At 45.8% G+C, this 21,059-nt stretch overlaps 1 protein-coding gene across 1 annotated transcript in view; it reads left to right on the top strand.

Annotated features, from left to right (window-relative positions):
- Positions 1-21,059, top strand: part of AGO4 (argonaute RISC component 4) — a 109,431-nt gene that overhangs the window by 16,629 nt on the left and 71,743 nt on the right. The window contains exons 2-5 of the mRNA XM_075336028.1: positions 9,817-9,985; positions 10,112-10,232; positions 11,507-11,688; positions 11,825-11,961. Of these exons, the coding sequence (XP_075192143.1) occupies positions 9,817-9,985; positions 10,112-10,232; positions 11,507-11,688; positions 11,825-11,961 (609 nt within the window). The remainder of the gene's footprint in view (positions 1-9,816; positions 9,986-10,111; positions 10,233-11,506; positions 11,689-11,824; positions 11,962-21,059) is intronic.

Consider the following 21,059-nt stretch of genomic DNA (forward strand, 5'->3'; position numbering starts at 1 on the left):
GGCCGATTACTTGTTCTGTGTACCGCTGCATCCATCGCAGAGTGTGCGGGCTGTGAGTTCAGATCAGCGGACTCCAGTGCCGGCCGAACTCAGCTGACCTCACAGGCCGCACACTCTGTGATGGATGCAGCGGTACACAGAACAAGTAATCGGCTGACACAGGAGTTAGCTGATCTGATTACTTGTTCTGCTGGCTCTGTGGTCAGGAGTAGGGATGAGTGAGCAGAAGAATGCTCTGGTGCTCGATGGGCAAAGCGCATGTGTATATATATATTTTTTTTTCTTAAATTCATTAAAAAAACAAAAACCCCAAACACACAACCCTAACGTTAGGGGTATAAAAAAAAAAAAAAAAAAAAAAGACGTGGGCTTCGCCATATTTTTGTATGCTAGCCAGGTACAGCAGGCAGGTACGGGCTGCCCCCAACCCCCAGCTGCCTATTTGTACGGCTGGGTACCAAAAATATAGGGAAGCCCTTTTTTTTTAATTATTTCATGAAATAAAAAAAAAACGACCTGGGCTAAGCCCAATTTTTGTGTGTCCAGCTAGGTACAACTAGGCAGCTGGGAATTGGAATCCGCAGTGCAGGGTGGCCCAAGCTCCCTGGGCCCCCCTGCTGCGAATTGCAGTCCGCAGCAACCCCAGAAAATGGCACGTACGTAGAAGCGCCATCTTCTGGCGCTGTATCCAACTCTTCCACAGCGGCCCTGGTGCTGGGTGGCATGCTGGGTAATAAGGGGTTAATACCAGCTTTGTTTTGCCAGCTGATATTAAGCCAGAGAGTCTTAATGTCAGGCCAAGTTTGACCCAGCCATTAAGAATCTCCAATAAAGGGTTAAAAAAAAAAAGACAACACAGAGAAAAAATACTTTGTTAGAAATAAATACACAGACACACTTAGAGACTCCATGTTTATTACTCCCTCTCACCCCTCCACGATCCTGGTCTTGAGAGAGATAGAGAGAGATCAGCTGATCGCTCATATAAGCCAGCTGATCGCTCATATAAGCCAGCTGATCGCTCATATAAGCCAGCTGATCGCTCATATAAGCCGGCCATCGGCTGATCAGCTAGCGGCCGGCTTTTATGAGCGATCAGCTGATCAGCCAGTAGCTTGCTTTTATGAGCGATCAGCCGAGACTCTGTTCACACCAGGCAGCTTCAGAGCATGCTCTGTAGGGCAAACTGGATCCGTTCGTGACGGATGCAACAGCATTTGAAAAGTGGGATCCGGCACCCATTCACATACATTACAGCTCCAGCCGCAAGCTGCAGGATCCGTTCAGATGCAGTTTTTTTGACCAAGGTCAAAAACGCAACATGTTGCGTTTTGGGACCTAGGTAAAAAAAAATGCTAAACAACGGATCCGAGGTGTGCCTCACTCACCCAACCGCATGCAACAACATCTTACCGCGATTCCATTGAAAATGAATTGAAATCAGGGCAGGATCCGGTCACATGCGGCTTGTGTTATTTTGCCGTTAGGCAAACAAACGCTGATGTGAAACCAGCAAGCCACATTTTCTCACTGAATTCAGCTGGCTTTCAGTATGCTGTTGTGGAAATTAGTCTCATATAAATCCCTTGCTCTTTTAGTTTGCTAGCAGATGAGGTAGGCTACTCGCAGATTGCCAATTCTCTGCAGTATTTTTTACCAATTCGTTGCCATCTTTTTTAAATTTTTATTTTATATAAGTAAATCTGTTGCTTATGGAATTTTACTCTTTTTAGAATGCGGGCTGTATAGGGACTTAAAGATGGCATAAATTTGAGGAGTGGGCTGAGGGAATGTTTGAAACTAAAAACCAGATTCTGAGCAGAGATATGTCTTAGTCTTTGCTAAAAATGGTTTGTTTTGTTTGTTTGCTTTTTTTGGGGGGGTGGGGTCTGCACAATTGTGATCTCTGCGAATTAATATGATTAGGGTAGTGCATTCCAGAGAGCTGGTGCAGCACATTGGAGATCTGAAGCAGCAATGGGAGGTTCGGATTGAGTGATGTTAGTTTTAGATTAATAGAATGGAGTGGACAAATAGGTTGGTAGTTGCATGGTTATGGAATACTGGAATTCTTTGTGGGTGAAGATGTTTTTGTTTTCTATAGCAGATGGGAAGCCAGTGCAATGACTGGCACAGAGTTGAGGCATTAGTGTAGCAGATGGACAGAAATAAGATCTCGTCTGCTACTGAGGATTGATTGGAGAGTAGTAATGGGCGGACCTGGACTGTAGAAGTCCAGAATCGCGTGGGTTCAAAAGCACCCATGCACCGACTCAAGGCCCAGAGTTCTCAGGGAACTCTGGGAACCTATCTGGATCTGGCAACTCGGATAATAAAAAAAAAAACGGAAAACTGGGCACTTTATACTTACCAGTCTGCCACGCAGCTGTTGAAACTCTTCTTCTGGGGCCACTCATACTACTTCCAGGTCCGCTCATTATCCTTCATACATATGCACAGCTTCCCCCGCTCACCGGCAGGCCCCGCGTCTCTGGTTGCAGTCAGACCGCACCCCCACCCTGTGTGGCAGCATGTCTGACTGCAACCAATCACAGATGCTGTGTGTCTATATTGGTGTAAATATAAATTGGCGAAGGGTCCTCCTACATTATAATACCCCGCACAGAAAAAGCATACAGCCACAGGCTGCAGCCCCCAGCCATGTGCTTATCTTGTCTCTATCAAAATAAAAGGGAGCCAGATTTCTTTTTTTTTTTTTTTCCAAAAATATTTTCAATAAATAATCTAAAAAAAAAATGTTGTGTGGTCCCCACCTTAATTTTGATGTCCAGCCATGATAAAGCAGACAGCTTGTCGCTAGTATTCTCAGGCTGGGGTGACCCATGGTTATAAGGCCCACCTAAAAATAGCAGCCTGCAGCGGCCCAGGATTGTCTCATCCATTAGATGCAACAATCCTGGCACTTTACTCTGCTCAACCCAATTGCCCTGGTGTGGTGGCAAACAAGGTAATAAGGGGTTAATGCTTAAGCTGTCACGAAGTCCTAGTAAAATAAATCCAACAAACCCTTTCAACCCTTTATTTACCCCAAACATACAGTTCTGATGTAATCTATACAAAGTGCCACAACGATTCCAGCTCTGCTACAAATATACTGAAGGCGCACAGTCCATTCGCACAGAACATGTCTGCACGCTGTGGGCTTCAGGCAGAGTATGACTGAGCCGCAGCGATAAGCGGTGACATCACTGTGACCGCAGGTAAACTGACCTCAGGTGACCTCACCTCAGATGAGGTCACTGAGTTCAAAGACCTGCATTTCCTTGCAGAAAACCGCTGTTTTGTTTTTTTTGCATAACGATGCAGATTTGTTGCTAAAATTTATACACTATATTCCTGCAGTTAATCTGCATCTTCTGACAAAAAAAAATAAAACACATCAAAATGCGGTAGTAATGCGATTATTTTTTTTGCCAGGAGATGCAGGTTTAGTGCAGTCATATGGTGTATAAATTTCACCACCAAATCTGCATCTCCTGGCAAAAAAACAAAACAACAAAAAACTGTTTCCTTGTCAGGGGAGTCAATAAAAAAATAGTATACATACATTAGAATCAGCTGCAGTCCCCGACTGTTTCTGTAATGAAAAACATTTCATTGCCTGTTTAAAAACTTGTTTTACATCACCGAAAGAATCTGCTGCAATCCTTAGCTGTAACTTTCCGCGCCTGGCTAGAGGAGTTATGTTCTGCGCCATATTGGATATGAAAGTGTGGTTGGGTGTGTTTTGTGCATGTGTAGTGACAGCACGTCAGACTTCAGAGAGATTTGTCCATTTACCATAAATTAGGTTTTTTTATTGCCTCAGTTCATTCAGCAATATAAACTTACAGCCTTAGGCCCTGTGCGCACAGTGCGTTTTTACCCGCGGTTTTGCTCCAGAAATTTCTTGAGAAATGTTTGTAACCTTTCTGCAGACATTTCCCAGCAAAACCTATGGGAAAAAAAATATCTGTGCGCACACTGCGTTTTTTTTTCAAGAACATTCTTTCTGCAGAATTTCTTGAGAAAATGTGCATGTCACTTCTTTTCCGCAGGTACCTGCGTTATTTCACTCCATTCACTGTAATGTAATCGCGAAATACCGCGGGTATACCGCAGGTAGCAAATGATGTGTGGTATACCCTTGGTATAGCCGCGGTTTACCTGCGGTAATGCTCATCACTGCCTGCGTTTTGCAGGGAAGTGATGTCATTATGACAGAAGAGGAAGCGGAGCAGAGTAAACACACACATCACAGACCCGGACATAGAAAACACACAGATCACACTCACACACAGACACAGACATATAGAATACACATGCAAATCAAACATACATATTACCAAAAAAAGCGTGTGCTCCGCCGTATTTTTACCGTCCAGCCGAGGTAAACACACAGCGGCGGCCCGGTATTCTCAAGCTGGGGAGGGCGAGGGCCGCCATGGTTAATACCCCTTCCCGCAGCCGAGAATATCAGCCCGCAGCTGCCCCGGGACTGTCACATCCATAATGCGGCAGTCCCGGAGTGTCCCCAGCTCTTCCCGATTGCCGTGATGCGGTGGTAATTCGGGGTAATAACGAGTTCATGGCAGTGCATTGCCGCCACTAAGTCCAGTCTTAATCATGTCAGCGTCTATGAGACAGCTTTCATGATTAACCCGTAAGTAAAGTGAATAAACACACACACACCAAAAAATCCTTTATTTAAAATAAAACACAAAAAAAGCCCTTCTTTCACCCGTTTACAAACACACAGCTCTGGCGTAATCCACCGAGGTCCCAGGTTGCTTGCATCCAGCCGCGACTGACACTGTACAGAATGCAGCCTCGCAATGAGCCTGCAGAGGTAATTACAGGTCATTTCTCACGACCGGTAATGGGAACACACTACCGCTCGGGAGAACTGCAGCGTGTTGATTGTTGATTGATCTGTCTTCTAGCTATCTATCTCAGAAGGAAATTACTTTTTTTTTTTTTTTCCAATGTGCTTTATTGCATTGAATGCATTAAAACACATGTACCAACCCGTGGCAATACCACAATAAAACCGCGGCAATACCGCGGGTGCGTTATTCTGCCACAGGGTGCGGATTTTTCTTAAGAAAAATCCATTTTCTAGTGCGCACATAGCCTTAGAATTGTCGTAACGTTTGTGTACACAGACTTAATGATCTCCAAACAAAGCCTAAACTGTGAGAACTGCAGCGTTTGCATATACCCTAACTTTACCCAAACTGCAACTAAAACTGCACCTTGTCTCAGACTGCCTGTAAATGTAAAAAAAAAAACCCCGCTTGTAATGATGGTGCGTTGTTAGTGAGTTTTTTTGGTGTATTTAATTCTGAATTTAAAGCATTTGTTAGTGAAAAAATAGTGATGGGTGGACCAAATTGTGAAGCCCAACCCCCGCGGGTTCAAAGGCACCCAGGGGGGAAGCAGACACTCTGGGAAATAAAAATAAAAAAAAAAAGTAAAACTAAAGAAAAAAATAAAGCTGGCGCGATTTACTTAGTCCCTTGCGCGGCTGAACACTGCTCCTGCAGCCGCACATTCTTCTTCCGGGGCTGCTCATTAGGCTCATGGATATTCATCGCTTCCCCTGGCCACTGATGCTTCCAATTACACACACGGTCTGCGGGTGTACAGTAAAAATAAATTAAAAAAGTGTGCCCCCCCAATTTTGATAGCCAGCCAAGATAAAGCCAGACAGCTGGGGGCTGTTATACTCAGGATGGGGAGACTCACAGTTATTGGGAGCCCCCCAGTCTAAAAATATCAGCCTGCAGCCGTCCAGGAGTGTCTCAACCATTAGCTCACAGCTGACCCTAAGCCCTAGATTAGGGATGGCAGGCATCTGAGACCCTGCAAATACAAAAAAACCTTATTTTTACTGTACTCCCGCAGATCGGGTCTGTGATTGGAAGCGTCAGTCTGTCACACAGACTGGGGGTGCTGTCTGACTGCAACCAATCACAGATGCTGGTGGGCGGGGGAAGCAGTGAATATATATGAGCCTAATGAGTGGCCCCAAAAGAAGAATAAGCGGTCGCGGGAGCAGTGTGACAGCCGTGCTGGTGATCGGTGAGTATGAAGCACATACTCCATCACCTTTGCCGCAGATTCTGGGGACTGGCATCCGGCCAGATACCAGGGATCAATCTAGGGGGATTGATCTGAGAATCCTCCCATCACTAGTGAGAAACGCAGGGACAAAACACAATAAGATAGAACATGTTGCATTTTTTGTCAGAAGTTTGTGACAAACTGGAGACAAAATATCTGATAGACTTTACTGGGAAGTCAAAAGTCAAAACTTTCTGACAACAAAACTGCAGCAAAAAATGCAGCGTTTGCATATAGCCTTATTTGCAGTCATATACCCTTCCCTGCCACCAACATCTAGCTGGCATACAGGATCACATATTAGAGGTGTCCTTCCTTTTACCACAATCCACCTAATGGAATGGATACAGGTGCATGGCATTCCATTTGCATATTCTGCACTCCCTTTTACCTTACCATAAAACTGACAAGTAATCCAGTAATAACGTTTCAAAAAACAAAAGTGGAATAGATGGTTTGTGCATGCCAAATTCTGTATTCTTAGTTCTAGCTCCCTGTATCTACGCTGGGGTTAAGGAGTTGTGTAGGCCATGTGTAAAATAATTAGGGAGGGCATATAACACAGTAAACTCTAGCACCGTGTAATATATGTTTAGCCTGTATAGCGCCATTGATTCTACTGTGCTTTATACAGCCTTCAACACTGTCCCCACAATGTAGACTACCTATAAGTATGTCTTTGGAGTGTTGTAGGAAACCCACACAAACACAGGTAAAACATACAAACGTGCAGATATTTTCTTTGGGCCACGGTGTAATAAACTCTGTGAAAGATATTGCAATGTTTGTGTTTTCTTCGCCTCTTTGCTTTATCTTAGTTTAGGTAATTTAGAGAAGCGTAAGTTGGTAAATTGCCTATGAGGAATTACGTGGCAACTGATGGCAGTGTGATACAGAGCCAAATCCTAACAGTGTATACAGTGTGTCCACCCATATCCTGTCCACCGCCATTAACTTGAGAACGGCGGCAGCTATAGGAATAGAAGTGGTGTCTAGGTACTGTAAAGTAGCCATGCGCTACGCAATGAAACCACCTATAGCACCACCTGGTGGAAAACAACGGAGTTAGCATTTTTATCTCAAAAACAGAACGAGATAGAGAAGAAAAGTGAATTAAAAATTTGTAGGGCATCATCAATTCAGTAAGAATCAACACCTTGCATATTCTCCAAGATTGTGTTGTTTAGACATCTTATCACTTCATCTATTGATGGCAGTGCACTTGCCCACCAATTCTTGGCAATAGATTTCCTAGTTTGCTGGAATATTTTTGATCAAATATCACCGGATCAACACGTAGAGGAGGGACGCTCTCTACAGAGGAAACCCGCACTATGGGTGATAAGCCCCACTACTAATATAGGCGCTATTTGAATAACCTAATTCATCAATATGCAGATGGCCAAGTATCAAACTAACTAATTTTTAGTCTTTGTATCCCCAGTGACGAGGGGGAAACGCGTCCGGGCGTCTTGATCGCTTCAATAATTAAGTACCTTTTCATTTTAGGCCAATTTGAGGAGTCCTATCAGACTGTTGATCACCTCGTAGCAGTATGAATTTGTGTATGGCCTCTATAACAACTGAAAGTATTATGACTATTAGATACGGACTGTATATTTCATCTACTGGACGTTTATTCTCTCACTAACACGGTGGTGGATGCCACATTATGTGGGGAGTAGGGGCAGAGAAGGGACAGCCAACGTGGAGCAGGGGCACCACAAAACTAGGGTGAGAAACCTCCGCTGCCAGGCAGGGAATAATGCAGGGTGAGCCAGTATATTCCCTGTCTTCAAACCCTGACACCGGAGCCTGATATTCCAGGCCCTCGCTGCTCTCACGCCCCTACAAATAATACCACAGGAAGGCATCCTCTTGTATTCACAGTGCATAACACCTTTTCTAATCTTTTTTGAATGGATGTAATAAAAAAGTATTAATTTTAGAGGATAATAGGTGGTTTTAGTTTATATTTTGGATATGGCCAACTGAACTGGGGGACAGTCTCCAGCATCTCCTACCAGACTGAAGACACAGGTCTTGAGACAAAGTGGGATTTGAATGTGCTGAACCTCCATAACTGGTCTTCCAACTCTTTCTCACAACTCTGTAATTGGAAACATGGCCAAAACCATTTGGACTCATGTTTGAGTGAATGTACTTTATTTTGGCCCTGTAGAGGTTACGACTTCTTTACTATCTGGCTATCCTTAGTAGCCTTAAGCTCAGGTTCATCTTTTTGTGACCACTCACCTTCACTATAAAAAGTCTCGTGTCTTACCATCTGGCGACGGTTATAGAATCTTATTCTTATGCTGTCCACTTTAGAAGGAGCCAGTCTCTGGAAGAAGCTGAGGAGTTGTGACCATTGCGTCTGTGGTGTTTAGCTGCATTGGAGGAGCTTGGAGTGTCTTCCTTTTTGTGTATTTTTTTTCTGTCTATCTCCCTTTCCTTGTGTTAAATTATTGTAGTGCTAAGACTAAGGCGGGCTTTGCACGTTGCGACATCGCAAGCCGATGCTGCGATGTTGCACGCGATAGTCCCCGCCCCCGTCGCAGGTACGATATCGTGTGATAGCTGGCGTAGCGAAAATTATCGCTACGCCAGCTTCACACGCACTCACCTGCCCTGCGACCGTCGCTCTGGCCGGCGACCCGCCTCCTTCCTAAGGGGGCGGGTCGTTCAGCGTCATAGCGACGTCACACGGCAGGCGGCCAATAGCGGCGGAGGGGCGTAGATGAGCAGGATGTAAACATCCTGCCCACCTCCTTCCTTCCGCATATCCTACGGAAGCCGTGGTGACGCCGGTAGGAGATGTTCCTCGCTCCTGCGGCTTCACACACAGCGATGTGTGCTGCCGCAGGAGTGAGGAACAACATCGGACCGTCGCGTCAGCATAATTATGGATTACGCCGACGCTGCACCGATGATACGATTATGACGATTTTGCGCTCGTTAATCGTATCATCTAGGCTTTACACACTACGATATCGCATGCGATACCGGATGTGCGTCACTTTCAATTTGACCCCACCGACATCGCACCTGCGATGTCGTAGTGTGCAAAGCCGCCCTAATGCTCTCGCCGGCCTTCTCACTTGCCAGGGTGAGTTCATGGCACGTGAGGGCTTAGGCACATGGTGGCGACGGGTGGGAAGGACCTGTATATGGACATTAGGGAGCATAGATTATAGACTCAGGTGAGTGGCAGGAGGTGTCCCCTCTTCCTATTACCAGGGCCTTCCTTCTAAACCAACCCTGTTGTTACCCCTGGGTTGAACCGCACGCTAAGCGTCTGTACACTCTGGCAGGACACTTTCTTTCTTTTTTATAAAGAATTCATATTTATCTTTTTCTGACAACTTGGCTTAGGGCGCATTCAGATGTCCATGCAGATCTGTCAGCCCAGGCTGAGTGTAGAATAGATGGTTTTTTTCCCATCGCTCAACACAGTCACAAATTGTCTGTCTGAGACGTGTTGTGTGACCAAAATCACTCTGTAACCCTAACCTTATCTGGTGATTGGACTATCCTTGATTCGGGGATAGTAGGCAAGTTGATGTAAACTAGGAGGTGACAAGTGTGGTAGGCTTTAACTGTGGGTTTGTTTTTTAAATTCTATAGTATTCTAATGTTAATTTTTACAAATAACTGCTATCTTAATTATGCTTCACTTTTTATCCCCAGGTCCTCCACCGACCAACCTCTTCCAGCCTCCGCGGCGTCCTGGTTTGGGAACCCTTGGAAAACCAATTAGGCTCTTGGCAAACCATTTCCAGGTACAAATACCAAAAATTGATGTGTACCACTACGATGTGGACATTAAACCAGAGAAAAGACCCCGGAGAGTAAACAGGTACATATTTTGAGAATTAAAAGTGTGTGTGTGTGTGTGTGTGTGTGTGTGTGTGTGTGTTTTTAAATAAAAAAAACAAAAAAAAACACTTTCTAGCTACTGCTACCCTTTTCTGTGTGCATATAGGGAGGTGGTTGATACAATGGTGCGACACTTCAAGATGCAGATATTTGGAGACCGTCAGCCGGGATATGATGGGAAAAGAAATATGTACACTGCACATCCACTGCCAATTGGAAGAGACAGGGTGAGAAATTTGATATAATATACTGTATATATGTGTGTATAATTTTTTTTAAGGGAATCTCTATTGTTTGCAACTCCATTTGAGAGCAACATCATGCAAAAGCAGAGAGCTTGATTCCAGCTGCTTACCTGTATTTGTGGTTGTTGTTTTTTTTGTTGTTGTTTTTTTTGTTGTTGTTTTCTTTGGTTAAATATATATAAAATGTGTTTTCTTTGCTGCAGATTGAGCAGTTATCTGAATGTTGATCTCTGTATAAACCTGCCCACCAAAAATTGGCAGCTTTGCTGCCTATGCATAGTGTACAGCTCATGGATACAAAGGACTACTAGGCAGCGGGTTTACTAGCTTTCTAATGGTTACAAGGGGCTGCTGATAAGTCTTTGGCTTTACCCAGAAAGAAACAAGATAAGATGATGAAACTTTACATTTATTCCACATACTCTCCACTGATGTCACCTCACTTCTTACATTGGTATTCCAAGTTCTGTAAGGGCCGTTTCAGATCAACGGTATTCTGCCGCACTCGCAGATCCGGCATAAGGGCAGTACAGTACTTTACAGTTCACTGTCAAGCTCCGGGCACATAGGGTCATGTGACCGGAGCATGTGACAGCATGTGACCGGGGCTTGCCGCACTGTCTGTGAACTGTAAAGTACTGTACTGCCCTTGTGCCGGATCTGCGAGTGCGGCAGAATACCGCTGATGTGAAACGGCCCTAAGCCTAGCAATAAGGATTTCAGTTGTGCCTTAAACCAGGCATCCGTAGCAGCCATGGCATCAGAAATGGTGTGAAATTTGGTACCCTTGAGGTGTTTCTTCAGGTTTGGAAACAGATGATAGTCGGAGGGAGCTAGATCTGGTGAATAAGATGGGTGGTCAACCAGCTGAAAGCCCAGCTCAGCCAGTTTTGCCGTGGTCGCTTGTGCGCTTGTATCTGGTACAAAAAATATATTTATTTTTTTTTAGGAAACTACAGCAAGCATTGCTGGAATCATGCTCTGTATCTACATTATTCTGCTCTCAGATTAGGAGACAAAAACCTGATTCCCTTTAACACATCCTTATTTTTTTACTTATTTGATTATAGACTTTTAAAAATAAAACAAATTACAAGTGAGTGCTTTGAGGACACATACAGCATTGGAGTTTAGTGAAGTATGCAGTGTTCCCATCTAGCTGGTCAGTAAAGGCCCTGTAGTTGTTGAATCCTGCTGCTAGCTATAGGTGTGTGTGACCATTAGTGCTTCATAGCCCTGTTTCTTACTTTCTGCAGGTTGATCTTGAAGTCACCCTTCCAGGGGAGGGTAAAGACCAGACTTTTAAAGTGACCATTCAGTGGGTTTCAGTTGTGAGCCTGCAGCTTCTCTTGGAGGCATTATCTGGACATTTGAGTGAGGTTCCTGACGACTCTGTGCAAGCTCTTGACGTGATCACCCGTCATTTGCCATCTATGAGGTATTTTAAGAATGAACTATATGATAGGGCATTACATAGGGTAATCCCATCTGTCTGCTTTGTTACATTTTTATTTACACTTTTTTAAAAAAAAAAAATTAAAAAATCCCCAAACATATATTTTTTTTTTTTTCAGGTATACCCCTGTTGGACGTTCATTCTTTTCACCCCCTGAAGGTTACTACCATCCACTGGGTGGGGGGCGAGAAGTTTGGTTTGGGTTCCACCAGTCTGTGCGTCCTGCAATGTGGAACATGATGCTCAATATTGACGGTGAGTAAGCAGAGTTCTTTTAATCAGGGCTGTGGAGTCGGTAAACCAAACCTTCGACTCTGACTCCTCAATTTCTCTTGCACCGACTCCGACTCCTACATATATTGCTTATAGTTAGGTGAAAAATGTATTGTAATACATGAACAGGTGTATGTGAACATCAGACATTTAATAATTTTTATGATACAATAATCAAGATATTTGGATAGAACATAAAATATATTTATTGGAATACAACTTTAGAACACAAAAAACTAATACATTGTAAATATGTAATACACTATGTAATATACAGTAGATTACATATATATCTTTGTGTGTGTGTGTATATATATAATATATAAATAATTACATATTGTATTTCATATTTACAATTTATTCGTTTTTGTGCTCTAAAGTTGTATCCAATAAATATTTTATGTTCTATCCAAATATCTTTATTTATTGTATCATAAAAATAATTAAAGGTCTGATGTTCACATTGTACTACAATACATTTTTCACTTTAACCCCTTCACGACCATGGACGGAAAGATCCGTCATGGTGCCCTGGGCCTTAACGACCAAGGACGGATCTTTCCGTCATGGCGTAATCGCGGCACCGGAGCCTCCGGTGACTGCGAAAAGTTAGGATAAACCGTAGATTCGGGGAGGAGGGGACCTGTACCTGACCTCAGGAGGGGTGGTGCCTCCTCCCCGGACCTACGGAGGCTGTGATTGGCTGACGAACGTCGCTCAACCAATCACAGCCACTGTAATGTTCCAGCCACTTAAAGTGACTGAAACATTGAAATCCAGCCCTGGCCAGTGCAGCTATAGCACTGGCCATTGGCTGGAGCTGGGTGACCTCACTGGATCACCCTCCCCCAGCTCCAGTAGCTCTGATTGGAGAGATCGGCCTTGTGACCGTTTTCTCCAATCACAGTGGACCTGTTGCCGGTGACCGCCCCCGTCATCGTCCCTGCAGCACGCCAGCACAGTGAGTGTACACAGTGCAATGGCAGGGCGACAAGCTCCGGTCCCATGCTGTTATGAGACCGGAGCATGGGACCCGGAAGTTGCCGCGCTGCCATTGCACTGTATGAAACCGGCCTCCCGATCCGCCGCCGCGATCTGCCACCCGCACCCCCACCCCTCGTATCTGCTGCCCGCACCCTCACCCCCACACCTCCCGATCCGCCGCCGCTGCTGCCCTCCGCCACGATCTGCCACCCGCACCCCCACCCCTCGTATCTGCTGCCCGCACCCTCACCCCCACACCTCCCGATCCGCCGCCGCCGCCCTCCATCTGCCACAGTGCCACCGGTCCCCCCCGATCTGCTGCCCGGCCCCTTTCCCTCGTGATCGGCTGCTCGTCCCCTCACCGCCGTGATGTGCGCTCCCTCCCCTGTCACTGCCGTGATGTGCGCTCCCTCCCCTGTCACCGCCGTGATGTGCGCTCCCTCCCCTGTCGCCGCCGTGATGTGCGCTCCCTCTCCTGTCGCCGCCGTGATGTGCGCTCCCTCCCCTGTCGCCGCCGTGATGTGCGCTCCCTCCCCTGTCGCCGCCGTGATGTGCGCTCTCTCCCCTGTCGCCGCCGTGATGTGCGCTCCCTCCCCTGTCGCCGCCGTGATGTGCGCTCCCTCCCCTGTCGCCGCCGTGATGTGCGCTCCCTCCCCTGTCGCCGCCGTGATGTGCGCTCCCTCCCCTGTCGCCGCCGTGATGTGCGCTCCCTCCCCTGTCGCCGCCGTGATGTGCGCTCCCTCCCCTGTCGCCGCCGTGATGTGTGCTCTGCTCACCTGTCTCCTCCGTGATCTGCGCTGCGCTCCCTCCCCCACCTCTCACCCTCCCCGATCTGCTGCCTCCTTCATCTCCTGTGATCCAGCTGCCTAGATCCATCCTGTAGGGTAACTATCCCCAATCTCACCTCCCATTCCCCTTCCCACCCATCCCCCCCTCCCCCCATCCTCTGCCGCTCCTGCATCCACTGCGCCCTCTCCCATCCACCCCCACCCTATCCCAGCCGCCGTCTCACAATCACAGATGCTCCCTTTGTATCCCGCTGCCCCCCCATCTGCTGCCGCCCCATCTGCCGCCCCCCCCCCATCTGCCGCTGTTTTTTTTTTTTTTCTATGCCATGGGGGTCTAGTTTCCAAAATGGGGTCACATGTGGGGGAGCTCCACTGTTTCGGCACCTCAGGGGGTCTCCAAACGCAACATGGAATACGCTAATTATCCCAGACAATTTTGCGTTTGAAACGTCAAATGACGCTCCTTGCCTTCCGAGCCCTGCTGTGCGCCCAAACATTTGATTTCCACCACATATGAGGTTTCTATGTACTCAGGAGAAATTGCACAATACATTTTATGGTGCAATTTTTCCTGATACCCTTGTGAAAAAAAAAGCTACCTGGTTGAAATAACAATTTTGTGGTAAAAAATTTTTTTTTTATTTTCACAGCTCAATTCTATTAACTTTTGTGAAGCCCCCAGAGGCTCAAAGTGCTCAATAAACATCTAGATAAATTCCATGAGGGGTCTAGTTTCCAAAATGGGGTCACATGTGGGGGAGCTCCACTGTTTCGGCACCTCAGGGGCTCTCCAAACGCAACATGGTGCGGCTAACGATTCCAGCTAATTTTCTGTTCAAAAAAGTCAAATGGCGCTCCTTCCCTTCCGAGTCCTGCCGTGCGCCCAAACAGTGGTTTTTCGCCACATATGAGGTATTTGCGTGTTCAGTAGAAATTGCCCAACAAATTTTAGGGGTTCATTTAATCCTCCTACCCTTGTGAAATGCAACATTTTTGTTGCAAAAAGTAAAATGTTCATTTTTTTCCTTCCACATTGCTTTAGTTACTGTGAAGCACCTGAAGGGTTAATAACCTTCTTGAATGTGGTTTTGAGTAGCCTGAGGGGTGCCATTTTTGGAATGGTGTCACTTTGGGGTGTTCTGTGTCATGTAGACCTTTCAAAATCGCTTCAAATGTGATGTGGTCCCTAAAAAAAAAGTGGCTTTGTAAATTTTGTTGTAAAAATGAGAAATTGCTCATAAACTTTGAACCCCTATAAATTTTTTTTTTTTTTTCCCCAAAATTGTTCTGATGTAAAGTAGACATGTGGGAAATGTTATTTATTAACTATTTTGTGTCATATGTCTCGTTGGTTTTAGAGCATAAAAATTCAAAGTTTGAAAATTACAAAATTTTCACAATTTTCGCGAAATTTCCGATTTTTTCACAAAGAAATGCAAAAAATATCGGCCTAAATTTACCATTAACATGAAGCCCAATATGTCACGAGAAAACAATCTCAAAATCACCGGGATCCGCTGAAGCGTTCCAGAGTTATAACCTCATAAAGTGACACTAGTCAGAATTGCAAAAAATGGCCTGGTCTTTAGGGTCAAAATAGGCTTGGGGCTGAAGGGGTTAAATATAAGCATTATACTAAATGTTATTATTTAGTAAAATATTCAGCACATTCTGCATTGCACTACTGTCCCCAATTTATTATATATTTTAGGAGTCGGAGTCGGTGCATTTTATACCGACTCCGACTCCACCAAAATGAGCTCCGACTCAGACTCCACAGCCCTGCTTTTAAGTTTACTTTTTTCAAGTGGATCCTTGGCTTTGTTGGCAGCATTTATCACAATCTGCAGCAGTGTAGCTTTACAATATAGCTATTATTTTGACACTCAAAAAAAAAAAAAAAAAAAAAAAAAAGCCGGACAAACCTAATGCTCCCCCTGGGCGAAAGCACAACTCAATTCAATGCAGCTTCAAGAAGGTACCCCAGTGTCACAATATCCTTTTGTTATGATTTTATAGATAGAGCCTTGAAAAAGTATTTATACCCTATAAACTTTTCCACATTTTTACATGTTAAACCCACATAACTGAATTGTATGTTGAGATTTTATGTGATCTACCAACAGAAAGTAGCAAGTATTTCTGAAGTGTAAAGAAGATGATATGATGCATCGTTTGCTAAATATTTTTAAAAATACAAGTATGATAATTGTGACGAGCGTTTGTATTCAGCACCCCTGGGTTAATACTTTGTAGGACCACCTTTTGCTTCAGTTGCTACTGCACGTTTTTTAGCTTTGCACATCTAGAGGCTGAAATTTTGCCCATTCTTCTTTGCAAATTAGCTCTAGCTCAGTGAGATTGGATGGAGAGTGTTTGTGAGCAACAAATTTGAAGTCTTCACAGATTCTCAATGGGATTAAGGCCTGGACTTTGACTGGACCATTAAAACACATGAATATGCTTTGATGTACCCTTCCATTGTAGCTCTGGCAATAAGTTTAGGGTGATTACCCTGCTGGAAGGTGAACCTACACCCCATACTCAATTCTTTTGCAGCCTCTAACAGGTTTTTACTCCAGGATTTCCCTGTATTTAACTCTATCCATCAACTCTGACCAGTTTTCCTGTCCCTATTCAAGATAGGCTTCCCCACAGAATGAAGCTGCTGTCACCACCACCAAGCTTGATGGTGGGGATGGTGTTATCAGGGTGATGTGCAGTGTTACATTTTCTGCCACATATAGCATTTTGCAACTTTTTTCTTGCTGATCTTCTATAAAAACCAGATTTGTAGAGTATACGACTATTAGTTGTTCTATGGACATATTGTCCCACCTGAACCTTGGATGTCTGCAGCCCCTCCAGAATGTTCGTGGGCCTCTTGGCTGTCTTTAATTAGTGCTCTCTTTTCTTGGAATGTGACTTTACCTGGATATCAATGTCTTGATAGGTTGGCGGTTGTGCTATACCCTACATTTTTGGATGATGGATTATACAGTCCTCTGTGAGACCAGACCAGGTCAGACTTGGGCTTTTTTTTGTATAACCCAGTTCTGCTTTGCTCTTTTTCACAATTTTCTACCTGACTGATTGTTTCTTTGTTTTTCATGATTCTGGTTGTTCTCAAACTGCTGAGGCTTTCACATAACAGCTGTGGTTTTACTGAAAACAAATTACACACAGGTGGACTCAATTTACTAACTGAGTGAAAAAATGCCTCCAGAAGGGCCCACTCACACTTGCTCTATTTTGACGCAAACGGAATCCGTCAGTAATGGAGTACAGTTCATTTATTTACAGTGGAAGCGCGACATCGTGTGGACACAAGCGGGTACTGCATGACACACACACGCGCCATAGTAACGCGCTTCCACTGTAAATAAATGAACGGTACTACATTACTGACGGATTCCGTTTGCGTCAAAATAGCGCAAGTGTGAGTGGGCCCGAAGTCACCTAAGATTTTATTTGAGGATATCTGACCACAGGGGTCTGAATATGAATGCATGTCACAATTTTCAGGTTTGTTATATTTAAAATATTTAGCCAATCCTTCACAAATAAAATATTTCCTACTTGGTGTTTGTAAATCACACAAAAAGCGTAAATTACATTTAAGTTTTGTAGTTATAAGGTGATAAAATGTGGAAAGGTTAATAGGGTATGAATACTTTTTTCAAGGCATTGTAAATCCTTTCCTTCCACAGCTAATTTTCATTTTTGCGGCTTTTCATTTTTTCCTCTCCTTTTTTTTTTAAATGGTCATAACAGGGACAGGCGTATTCAACATCAAATCAGTCCAAAGGCTCTCTGTGATCATATCATAGGAGGGACATTAAGTGCTCATACTACGTCTGGGCTGGAACATTTAAAGGGAACCTGTCACCATTTTTTGCCCTATAAGCTGCGGCCACCACCACCGGGCTCTTACATACGGCATTCTAACATGCTGTATATAAGAGCCCAGGCCGCTGTGACAACATAAAAAACACTTTATAATACTTGCCTAACGGTCGCTCTGCGGTGGATGAGGGCCTAATGGGCGTCTCTGTTGTCCTGTGCCGTTGCCGCCTCTTTTGTCCATCTTTGTGCTCCTTCTTCTCTAGCCGCGGTGCATGACAGGTCCGACGTCATACACACTCGCCGGCAGTCAGGTCCTGAGCAGGTGCACTTTGATCTGCCCTGAGCAGGGCAGATCAAAGTATTGTAGTGCGCCTGCGCAGGACCGGCGATTGTGTATGACGTAGCCATGTCATGCACACAGGCTGAAAGGGGAGGCGCCCGCATCGGACAACGGAGATGCCCATAAGTCCCTCATCCACCGCAGAGCGACCGTTAGGTAAGTATTATAAAGTGTTTTTTATGTTGTCACAGCGGCCTGGGCTCTTATATACAGTACTAGAAGGTGGCCCGATTCTACGCATCGGGTACTCTAGAATTTACGTATTGTGTAGTTCATGTATGATTTTTGTTATATATATATATATATATATATATATATATATATATATATATATATATATATATATATATATATATATATATATATATATATATATATATATATATATATATATATATATATATATATATAATATATATAGATATAGAGAGAGATATAGATGTTGTTGTGTGTAGTTACCAAGTGTTTGTGTAGGGCGCTGTACATGTTCTGGGTGTGGCGGGGGGTGAGAGCGGTGTTGTTTGTGTGTTGCGTTGTTTGTGGAGCGCTGTGTGTCTGTAGCGTTGTGTGTGTGTTGCGCGGTTTGTGTGTGTGGTGTGTTTTGGGGGGAGGTATGTTTTGTGCAATGTGTGTGTTGTGCGGTATGTGCGTATATTTGTGTGTGCAGCGTTGTCTGTGTGTGGGTGTCTGTGTAGGGCAGTTGTTTGTGGTTCCCAGTGTGTGTGTGTGTGGTGTGTTGTGCAGTGCGCGTGTGTGTGTGTTGGGGGAGGTGTGCACTTCCCATCGTGCTCCATCCCCTATGCTGCGCACCCCCCATCGTGCTCCATCTCCCATCCTGCGCACTCCCAAACGTGCTCCATCCGCCATGCTGCGCACTCCCAAACGTGCTCCATCCGCCATGCTGCGCACTCCCAAACGTGCTCCATCCGCCATGCTGCGCACTCCCAAACGTGCTCCATCCGCCATGCTGCGCACTCCCAAACGTGCTCCATCCGCCATGCTGCGCACTCCCAAACGTGCTCCATCCGCCATGCTGCGCACTCCCAAACGTGCTCCATCCGCCATGCTGCGCACTCCCAAACGTGCTCCATCCGCCATGCTGCGCACTCCCAAACGTGCTCCATCCGCCATGCTGCGCACTCCCAAACGTGCTCCATCCGCCATGCTGCGCCAGCATCAGCCTCTCTACCCGCAGCATCAGCCTCTCTGCCCGCAGCATCAGCCTCTCTGCCCGCAGCATCAGCCTCTCTCCTCCCAGCATCAGCCTCTCTCCCCGCAGCATCAGCCTCTCTCCTCCCAGCATCAGCCTCTCTCCTCCCAGCATCAGCCTCTCTCCTCCCAGCATCAGCCTCTCTCCTCCCAGCATCAGCCTCTCTCCTCCCAGCATCAGCCTCTCTCCTCCCAGCATCAGCCTCTCTCCTCCCAGCATCAGCCTCTCTGTCCCCAGCATCAGCCTCTCTGTCCCCAGCATCAGCCTCTCTGTCCCCAGCATCAGCCTCTCTGTCCCCAGCATCAGCCTCTCTGTCCCCAGCATCAGCCTCTCTGTCCCCAGCATCAGCCTCTCTGTCCCCAGCATCAGCCTCTCTGTCCCCAGCATCAGCCTCTCTGTCCCCAGCATCAGCCTCTCTCCTCCCAGCCTCCTCCAGCACGCCATGCTCCTCTGCCGACACTCACAGATCCGATCGCATACACTCACACACACCCGATCGCATACACTCACACACACCCGATCGCATACACTCACGCACACACACATTGACGATATTGCACATATGCGCTCATACTCACAACATCCGGAGATACCACATGCTTCTGGCCATGTGATCCTCCGGCAGGTCCTGGAAGGTCACAACAGCACAGTATCGAGGCCGAGAAGCAAGCGATATCGCCGGATGCTGTGAGTGTGTGGATGCGATGTGATGTATGTGTGAGGTGTGTGTGAGAGTGAGTGTGAGCCGGTGTACACTGGTAACTATGATACACATCGGGTAACCAAGGGACCTTAGTTACCCGATGTGTATAATGGTTACCAGCGTTCACGGCCTCCGTCAAGATCCCAGCATCGCAAGGTTATGTCTGGCGCTGCTGGGATCATGACGGAGCCGGTGTAGAAGCAAGCGATATCCCAGGATGTTGTGAGTGTGTGGATGTGATGTGTGAGAGTGAGTGTGATCTGATGTGTGTGTGTGTGTGTACTCACCTGGGAGTCGGAGCTCCGTGTCAATTGGGCCAGAGCGAGCGTGCATTGCGTGAGGGGGGCGGGGCCTGCAGAGAGCCGGGGCGAGAGGCCAATCCGTGGGGGGGGGGCGGGGCCATGGCGAGCCCAGCGGCCAATCAGCTTTGTGTCACCGTAAGGACACAATTTTGGAGCATGACAGACAGACAGACAGACTAAGGCAATTATATATATAGATGTTAGAATGCCGTATGTAAGAGCCCGGTGGTGGTGGCCGCAGCTTATAGGACAAAAAAGTGGTGACAGCTTCCCTTTTAAGAGCTCACAGCAGCGATTAATGGGCATACTAATCGCTTCTGATGGATGCACATAGCAACTATATAATATACCTGGAATCTGCCCTGTGCTTCTGAGCCCACTCCCAAAGTGTTACTAGTGTCAACCAGCATCAATAATATATTGGGTATTTGAATAATGTCACCTGGCCTTTTGCCATCGATGCAAAGAGGACAAAAAGTAGACCACTGCCGTATAAAGTTCAAGGAAGCCTTGGTCACTTTCCCTATTGGGCCTTGACCAGGCTCTTTCCCCCCCACCCTGTCCTCTTTTCGATAGAACTTGTAGCATTACCCAACTGTCCTTATTATAATGGACTCTCTAGTTTCCCTCACCGACAGCAGCTTTTCTTCTCGTGTTTATGCGGGGTTCACCAGGGAATTTATATAAAAAAAAAAAAAAAAAAACCTGGAGGGGTACATATGGTTGATGCAATCCCAGCCAGGTAACACATGTATGGTGTAACATGCCGTTGATGGCACCAACCTGAGCCTGCTTTTTATGGATGACTAGTTACAGTATATCAAAAAAGTAAGTGCACCCCTCAGTTTTGTAAATATTTTATTATCTTTTCATGGGACAACACTGAAGATATGACGTTTACATACAA

This window comes from Anomaloglossus baeobatrachus, chromosome 2 (assembly GCF_048569485.1).
Source record: "Anomaloglossus baeobatrachus isolate aAnoBae1 chromosome 2, aAnoBae1.hap1, whole genome shotgun sequence".
Taxonomy (NCBI): Eukaryota; Metazoa; Chordata; class Amphibia; order Anura; family Aromobatidae; genus Anomaloglossus; species Anomaloglossus baeobatrachus.